The 9,389-nt window shown below is 50.2% G+C and overlaps 1 protein-coding gene across 1 annotated transcript; it reads left to right on the top strand.

The window, feature by feature from the left end:
• Positions 1 to 7,541: 7,541 nt before the first annotated feature.
• On the top strand, positions 7,542 to 9,055 carry LOC146526642 (uncharacterized). Its single transcript, XM_085206905.1, has 2 exons — positions 7,542 to 8,261; positions 8,349 to 9,055. Exons 1-2 carry the CDS (start codon positions 7,606 to 7,608, stop codon positions 8,629 to 8,631), a joined length of 939 nt encoding a protein of 312 aa, XP_085063031.1. The 5' UTR covers positions 7,542 to 7,605; the 3' UTR covers positions 8,632 to 9,055.
• Positions 9,056 to 9,389: the final 334 nt, after the last annotated feature.

A 9,389-nucleotide genomic window follows, 5' to 3' on the forward strand; every position in this document is an offset into this window, starting at 1 on the left:
TGAAACTGGTGTCGATCGTTCGGGCTCCGAGGGGCCTTCAAGGTGGTATACAACCCGAAGTTGGAAGGTGAAGGTGCGGGCGGTAAGTGGCGAAAACCGAATTTTTCACTTTTCCCCGCTCGGATTCAGTTGAAACTGGTGTCGATCGTTCGGGCTTCGAGGGGCCTTCAAGGTGGTATACAACCCGCGGGAATGCGCGGGAAGGTGCCGGCGGTTAGTGGCGAAAACCGATTTTTTCAGTTTTCCCCGCTCGGATTCAGTTGAAACTGGTATCGATCGTTCGGGCTCCGAGGGGCCTTCAAGGTGTTATACAACCCGAAGTTGTAAGGTGAAGGTGCGGGCGGTAAGTGGCGAAAACCGATTTTTTCACTTTTCCCCGCTCGGATTCAGTTGAAACTAGTGTCGATCGTTCGGGCTTCGAGGGGCCTTCAAGGTGGTATACAACCCGCGGGAATGCGCGGGAAGGTGCCGGCGGTTAGTGGCGAAAACCGATTTTTTCAGTTTTCCCCGCTCGGATTCAGTTGAAACTGGTATCGATCGTTCGGGCTCCGAGGGGCCTTCAAGGTGGTATACAACCCGTGGGAATGCGCGGGAAGGTGCCGGCGGTTAGTGGCGAAAACCGATTTTTTCAGTTTTCCCCGCTCGGATTCAGTTGAAACTGGTGTCGATCGTTCGGGCTCCGAGGGGCCTTCAAGGTGGTATACAACCCGCGGTAATGCGCGGGAAGGTGCGGGCTGTAAGTGGAAAAAACCGATTTTTTCAGTTTTCCCCGCTCGGATTCAGTTGAAACTGGTGTCGATCGTTCGGGCTCCGAGGGGCCTTCAAGGTGGTATACAACCCGCGGGAATGCGCGGGAAGGTGCGGGCGGTAAGTGGAAAAAACCGATTTTTTCAGTTTTCCCCGCTCGGATTCAGTTGAAACTGGTGTCGATCGTTCGGGCTTCGAGGGGCCTTCAAGGTGGTATACAACCCGCGGGAATGCGCGGGAAGGTGCCGGCGGTTAGTGGCGAAAACCGATTTTTTCAGTTTTCCCCGCTCGGATTCAGTTGAAACTGGTATCGATCGTTCGGGCTCCGAGGGGCCTTCAAGGTGGTATACAACCCGTGGGAATGCGCGGGAAGGTGCCGGCGGTTAGTGGCGAAAACCGATTTTTTCAGTTTTCCCCGCTCGGATTCAGTTGAAACTGGTGTCGATCGTTCGGGCTCCGAGGGGCCTTCAAGGTGGTATACAACCCGCGGTAATGCGCGGGAAGGTGCGGGCTGTAAGTGGAAAAAACCGATTTTTTCAGTTTTCCCCGCTCGGATTCAGTTGAAACTGGTGTCGATCGTTCGGGCTCCGAGGGGCCTTCAAGGTGGTATACAACCCGCGGGAATGCGCGGGAAGGTGCGGGCGGTAAGTGGAAAAAACCGATTTTTTCAGTTTTCCCCGCTCGGATTCAGTTGAAACTGGTGTCGATCGTTCGGGCTTCGAGGGGCCTTCAAGGTGGTATACAACCCGCGGGAATGCGCGGGAAGGTGCCGGCGGTTAGTGGCGAAAACCGATTTTTTCAGTTTTCCCCGCTCGGATTCAGTTGATACTGGTGTCGATCGTTCGGGCTTCGAGGGGCCTTCAAGGTGGTATACAACCCGCGGGAATGCGCGGGAAGGTGCCGGCGGTTAGTGGCGAAAACCGATTTTTTCAGTTTTCCCCGCTCGGATTCAGTTGAAACTGGTATCGATCGTTCGGGCTCCGAGGGGCCTTCAAGGTGGTATACAACCCGAAGTTGGAAGGTGAAGGTGCGGGCGGTAAGTGGCGAAAACCGATTTTTTCACTTTTCCCCGCTCGGATTCAGTTGAAACTGGTGTCGATCGTTCGGGCTTCGAGGGGCCTTCAAGGTGGTATACAACCCGCGGGAATGCGCGGGAAGGTGCCGGCGGTTAGTGGCGAAAACCGATTTTTTCAGTTTTCCCCGCTCGGATTCAGTTGAAACTGGTGTCGATCGTTCGGGCTCCGAGGGGCCTTCAAGGTGGTATACAACCCGAAGTTGGAAGGTGAAGGTGCGGGCGGTAAGTGGCGAAAACCGATTTTTTCACTTTTCCCCGCTCGGATTCAGTTGAAACTCGTGTCGATCGTTCGGGCTCCGAGGGGCCTTCAAGGTGGTATACAACCCGCGGGAATGCGCGGGAAGGTGCCGGCGGTTAGTGGCGAAAACCGATTTTTTCAGTTTTCCCCGCTCGGATTCAGTTGAAACTGGTGTCGATCGTTCGGGCTCCGAGGGGCCTTCAAGGTGGTATACAACCCGCGGGAATGTGCGGGAAGGTGCCGGCGGTAAGTGACGAAAACCTATTTTTTCAGTTTTCCCCGCTCGGATTCAGTTGAAACTGGTGTCGATCGTTCGGGCTCCGAGGGGCCTTCAAGGTGGTATACAACCCGCGGTAATGCGCGGGAAGGTGCGGGCGGTAAGTGGAAAAAACCGATTTTTTCAGTTTTCCCCGCTCGGATTCAGTTGATACTGGTGTCGATCGTTCGGGCTTCGAGGGGCCTTCAAGGTGGTATACAACCCGCGGGAATGCGCGGGAAGGTGCCGGCGGTTAGTGGCGAAAACCGATTTTTTCAGTTTTCCCCGCTCGGATTCAGTTGAAACTGGTGTCGATCGTTCGGGCTCCGAGGGGCCTTCAAGGTGGTATACAACCCGCGGGAATGCGCGGGAAGGTGCGGGCGGTAAGTGGAAAAAACCGATTTTTTCAGTTTTCCCCGCTCGGATTCAGTTGAAACTGGTGTCGATCGTTCGGGCTTCGAGGGGCCTTCAAGGTGGTATACAACCCGCGGGAATGCGCGGGAAGGTGCCGGCGGTTAGTGGCGAAAACCGATTTTTTCAGTTTTCCCCGCTCGGATTCAGTTGAAACTGGTGTCGATCGTTCGGGCTCCGAGGGGCCTTCAAGGTGGTATACAACCCGAAGTTGGAAGGTGAAGGTGCGGGCGGTAAGTGGCGAAAACCGATTTTTTCACTTTTCCCCGCTCGGATTCAGTTGAAACTGGTGTCGATCGTTCGGGCTTCGAGGGGCCTTCAAGGTGGTATACAACCCGCGGGAATGCGCGGGAAGGTGCCGGCGGTTAGTGGCGAAAACCGATTTTTTCAGTTTTCCCCGCTCGGATTCAGTTGAAACTGGTATCGATCGTTCGGGCTCCGAGGGGCCTTCAAGGTGGTATACAACCCGAAGTTGGAAGGTGAAGGTGCGGGCGGTAAGTGGCGAAAACCGATTTTTTCACTTTTCCCCGCTCGGATTCAGTTGAAACTGGTGTCGATCGTTCGGGCTTCGAGGGGCCTTCAAGGTGGTATACAACCCGCGGGAATGCGCGGGAAGGTGCCGGCGGTTAGTGGCGAAAACCGATTTTTTCAGTTTTCCCCGCTCGGATTCAGTTGAAACTGGTGTCGATCGTTCGGGCTCCGAGGGGCCTTCAAGGTGGTATACAACCCGAAGTTGGAAGGTGAAGGTGCGGGCGGTAAGTGGCGAAAACCGATTTTTTCAGTTTTCCCCGCTCGGATTCAGTTGAAACTGGTGTCGATCGTTCGGGCTCCGAGGGGCCTTCAAGGTGGTATACAACCCGCGGTAATGCGCGGGAAGGTGCGGGCTGTAAGTGGAAAAAACCGATTTTTTCAGTTTTCCCCGCTCGGATTCAGTTGATACTGGTGTCGATCGTTCGGGCTTCGAGGGGCCTTCAAGGTGGTATACAACCCGCGGGAATGCGCGGGAAGGTGCCGGCGGTTAGTGGCGAAAACCGATTTTTTCAGTTTTCCCCGCTCGGATTCAGTTGAAACTGGTGTCGATCGTTCGGGCTCCGAGGGGCCTTCAAGGTGGTATACAACCCGCGGGAATGCGCGGGAAGGTGCGGGCGGTTAGTGGCGAAAACCGATTTTTTCAGTTTTCCCCGCTCGGATTCAGTTGAAACTGGTGTCGATCGTTCGGGCTCCGAGGGGCCTTCAAGGTGGTATACAACCCGAAGTTGGAAGGTGAAGGTGCGGGCGGTAAGTGGCGAAAACCGATTTTTTCACTTTTCCCCGCTCGGATTCAGTTGAAACTAGTGTCGATCGTTCGGGCTTCGAGGGGCCTTCAAGGTGGTATACAACCCGCGGGAATGCGCGGGAAGGTGCCGGCGGTTAGTGGCGAAAACCGATTTTTTCAGTTTTCCCCGCTCGGATTCAGTTGAAACTGGTGTCGATCGTTCGGGCTCCGAGGGGCCTTCAAGGTGGTATACAACCCGAAGTTGGAAGGTGAAGGTGCGGGCGGTAAGTGGCGAAAACCGATTTTTTCACTTTTCCCCGCTCGGATTCAGTTGAAACTGGTGTCGATCGTTCGGGCTCCGAGGGGCCTTCAAGGTGGTATACAACCCGCGGGAATGTGCGGGAAGGTGCCGGCGGTAAGTGACGAAAACCTATTTTTTCAGTTTTCCCCGCTCGGATTCAGTTGAAACTGGTGTCGATCGTTCGGGCTCCGAGGGGCCTTCAAAGTGGTATACAACCCGTAGTTGGAAGGTGAAAGTGCGGGCGGTAAGTGGCGAAAACCGATTTTTTCACTTTTCCCCGCTCGGATTCAGTTGAAACTGGTGTCGATCGTTCGGGCTCCGAGGGGCCTTCAAGGTGGTATACAACCCGCGGGAATGTGCGGGAAGGTGCCGGCGGTAAGTGACGAAAACCTATTTTTTCAGTTTTCCCCGCTCGGATTCAGTTGAAACTGGTGTCGATCGTTCGGGCTCCGAGGGGCCTTCAAGGTGGTATACAACCCGCGGGAATGCGCGGGAAGGTGCGGGCGGTAAGTGGAAAAAACCGATTTTTTCAGTTTTCCCCGCTCAGATTCAGTTGAAACTGGTGTCGATCGTTCGGGCTTCAAGGGGCCTTCAAGGTGGTATACAACCCGCGGGAATGCGCGGGAAGGTGCGGGCGGTAAGTGGAAAAAACCGATTTTTTCAGTTTTCCCCGCTCGGATTCAGTTGAAACTGGTGTCGATCGTTCGGGCTTCGAGGGGCCTTCAAGGTGGTATACAACCCGCGGGAATGCGCGGGAAGGTGCCGGCGGTTAGTGGCGAAAACCGATTTTTTCAGTTTTCCCCGCTCGTATTCAGTTGAAACTGGTGTCGATCGTTCGGGCTCCGAGGGGCCTTCAAGGTGGTATACAACCCGCGGTAATGCGCGGGAAGGTGCGGGCTGTAAGTGGAAAAAACCGATTTTTTCAGTTTTCCCCGCTCGGATTCAGTTGAAACTGGTGTCGATCGTTCGGGCTTCGAGGGGCCTTCAAGGTGGTATACAACCCGCGGGAATGCGCGGGAAGGTGCCGGCGGTTAGTGGCGAAAACCGATTTTTTCAGTTTTCCCCGCTCGGATTCAGTTGAAACTGGTGTCGATCGTTCGGGCTCCGAGGGGCCTTCAAGGTGGTATACAACCCGCGGGAATGCGCGGGAAGGTGCGGGCGGTTAGTGGCGAAAACCGATTTTTTCAGTTTTCCCCGCTCGGATTCAGTTGAAACTGGTGTCGATCGTTCGGGCTCCGAGGGGCCTTCAAGGTGGTATACAACCCGCGGTAATGCGCGGGAAGGTGCGGGCTGTAAGTGGAAAAAACCGATTTTTTCAGTTTTCCCCGCTCGGATTCAGTTGATACTGGTGTCGATCGTTCGGGCTTCGAGGGGCCTTCAAGGTGGTATACAACCCGCGGGAATGCGCGGGAAGGTGCCGGCGGTTAGTGGCGAAAACCGATTTTTTCAGTTTTCCCCGCTCGGATTCAGTTGAAACTGGTGTCGATCGTTCGGGCTCCGAGGGGCCTTCAAGGTGGTATACAACCCGCGGGAATGCGCGGGAAGGTGCGGGCGGTAAGTGGAAAAAACCGATTTTTTCAGTTTTCCCCGCTCAGATTCAGTTGAAACTGGTGTCGATCGTTCGGGCTTCAAGGGGCCTTCAAGGTAGTATACAACCCGCGGGAATGCGCGGGAAGGTGCCGGCGGTTAGTGGCGAAAACCGATTTTTTCAGTTTTCCCCGCTCGGATTCAGTTGAAACTGGTGTCGATCGTTCGGGCTTCGAGGGGCCTTCAAGGTGGTATACAACCCGCGGGAATGCGCGGGAAGGTGCCGGCGGTTAGTGGCGAAAACCGATTTTTTCAGTTTTCCCCGCTCGGATTCAGTTGAAACTGGTGTCGATCGTTCGGGCTCCGAGGGGCCTTCAAGGTGGTATACAACCCGCGGGAATGCGCGGGAAGGTGCGGGCGGTAAGTGGAAAAAACCGATTTTTTCAGTTTTCCCCGCTCGGATTCAGTTGAAACTGGTGTCGATCGTTCGGGCTTCGAGGGGCCTTCAAGGTGGTATACAACCCGCGGGAATGCGCGGGAAGGTGCCGGCGGTTAGTGGCGAAAACCGATTTTTTCAGTTTTCCCCGCTCGGATTCAGTTGAAACTGGTGTCGATCGTTCGGGCTCCGAGGGGCCTTCAAGGTGGTATACAACCCGCGGTAATGCGCGGGAAGGTGCGGGCGGTAAGTGGAAAAAACCGATTTTTTCAGTTTTCCCCGCTCGGATTCAGTTGATACTGGTGTCGATCGTTCGGGCTTCGAGGGGCCTTCAAGGTGGTATACAACCCGCGGGAATGCGCGGGAAGGTGCCGGCGGTTAGTGGCGAAAACCGATTTTTTCAGTTTTCCCCGCTCGGATTCAGTTGAAACTGGTGTCGATCGTTCGGGCTCCGAGGGGCCTTCAAGGTGGTATACAACCCGAAGTTGGAAGGTGAAGGTGCGGGCGGTAAGTGGCGAAAACCGATTTTTTCACTTTTCCCCGCTCGGATTCAGTTGAAACTGGTGTCGATCGTTCGGGCTCCGAGGGGCCTTCAAGGTGGTATACAACCCGCGGGAATGTGCGGGAAGGTGCCGGCGGTAAGTGACGAAAACCTATTTTTTCAGTTTTCCCCGCTCGGATTCAGTTGAAACTGGTGTCGATCGTTCGGGCTCCGAGGGGCCTTCAAGGTGGTATACAACCCGCGGGAATGCGCGGGAAGGTGCGGGCGGTAAGTGGAAAAAACCGATTTTTTCAGTTTTCCCCGCTCAGATTCAGTTGAAACTGGTGTCGATCGTTCGGGCTTCAAGGGGCCTTCAAGGTGGTATACAACCCGCGGGAATGCGCGGGAAGGTGCCGGCGGTTAGTGGCGAAAACCGATTTTTTCAGTTTTCCCCGCTCGGATTCAGTTGAAACTGGTGTCGATCGTTCGGGCTCCGAGGGGCCTTCAAGGTGGTATACAACCCGCGGGAATGCGCGGGAAAGTGCGGGCGGTAAGTGGAAAAAACCGATTTTTTCAGTTTTCCCCGCTCGGATTCAGTTGAAACTGGTGTCGATCGTTCGGGCTCCGAGGGGCCTTCAAGTTGGTATACAACCCGCGGGTATGCGCGGGAAGGTGCGGGCGGTAAGTGGCGAAAACCGATTTTTTCAGTTTTCCCCGCTCGGATTCAGTTGAAACTGGTGTCGATCGTTCGGGCTCCGAGGGGCCTTCAAGGTGGTATACAACCCGAAGTTGGAAATCCACGCTAGCTCTCGGCGTGTGCAGTCGTGTCGTACGTAAAACAAGTTTGTTATTTAAAAGTTCATGTGCGTTTCACCAAAATGCCAGTTAAGTGCAAAAAATGTAATTTATTTATTTCTACCAAGAAAATTGAAGATTATTTTCAATGTAAAGGAAAGTGTGGAGATTATTATCACCGTACTAAAACCTGCTTAAAAGACTACATAAAAAGTATGAATACAGGAACATGTGCAGAATGCACGACACCTGAAAATAAAAAAAGTGAACCGAAGGGAAAATTGGCAACAGTTAGTACAATTGGGGAACAAAGAGTTAGAACAGCAGAAAAAAAATTTATTGATCTGGATCCAAACAATACCACAATTGAAAAACTTTTATTTGAACTGAATACAAAAATGGCTGTTGTGTTTGAAATTAAATCCAATACAGAATTTTATGCCGCTAAGTACGATGAATTATTACAAATGCATCAAGAAATGAATAAAATCATAAGAACTAATGAGAAGAAGATTGAAGACCTAAATAATAAATGTAAACATCTTGAAATTATAAACGCTGCTTTAGATATGAAAATACAAAGATTTGACCAAGAAGATAAGAATCAAAATTTAGAAGTAGTAGGTGTAGAAAGCGAGGAAAATGAAAATACCTTCGCAATAGTGAAAGCTATAGCCGAGAAAATAGAAGCAAATCCTAACGACGTAGAACGAGCTTGGCGTGTATCTAAAGTAAAAAAGTCAACAAAAGATATCACAAAGAATCAAAATTTAATAATCAGATTCCGCACACAATCTGCGAAGGAGGAATGGTATACAAAAAGAAGATGTATTAGGAAAAATTCTGATATCCGTAGAAACGGCTCAGATAATCCAATTTATATAAACGAACACTTGACAAACTATAATAAGGAACTAATTTGGTCCGCCAAACAAAAATTAAAACCAAACTTTAAATTTGTCTGGTCGAAACGTGGCCGGATTTTCTGCCGTGAAAATGATAGTAGTAAAATTATACCCCTATATCATATAACAGATATAGAAAATTTGTTATTGAAGAGAAATACAGCTCCTGATATCTTTACAACGCCTAATCATTCACCTATATAACTGTAAGTATTTAACATAATAATTAATTCCACATTAACAATAAAAATGGCGTCATTTGAAGATATAGTTGAAGACGAAACTAATTGTAGATATAATTCTTTAAAAAGCTGGTTCAGTAATAATAATACTGGCAATAAGTTGTCTGTGGTACATTTAAATATAAGGTCTATCAATAAATATTTTCCAGAATTGTTACTATTGGTGAATGACTGCAAAGTAGAAATTGATATCATAACTTTATCAGAAATTAATGTTTCGAGTGATCAGATGGCTTTATATACAATAGATGGTTACAATTTAATATACAAAACCAGAAAAACTAGAGAAGGTGGAGGTATAGCAATATACTTAAAAAAATATTTAATATTTAAGGAAGAAAATGAACACTTTATGGCTTCTGAATATTTAGTAGGAAATATAAAAATAGCTAAGGTAGAATTAAAAATACTTGTGCTGTACAGACCACCTAATTGTTCAATATCCTTATTTATAACGGAGTTAAAACACTTTTTGCAAAAACTAAAACCAAGTGACGAAGCTTTAATAATTGGAGATGTTAACATAAATCTATTACAACAATCAAACAATAATGTAACACTATACGAAAACATTTTAAGTGAATCAGGATTTTCTAAGCAAATACATGGAATTACAAGAGAGGAATTTAGAAATGAATGTCTGACACAATCGTGTTTAGATCATATATATATAAAAAGCAAAAAAAATTATAGCTCTGCTATAATAGACCACAAGCTAGC

The sequence above is a fragment of the Heliconius melpomene genome, unplaced genomic scaffold (assembly GCF_056956725.1).
Source record: "Heliconius melpomene rosina isolate 202511_hmr_F unplaced genomic scaffold, ASM5695672v1 Hmr00205, whole genome shotgun sequence".
Lineage (NCBI taxonomy): Eukaryota > Metazoa > Arthropoda > Insecta > Lepidoptera > Nymphalidae > Heliconius > Heliconius melpomene.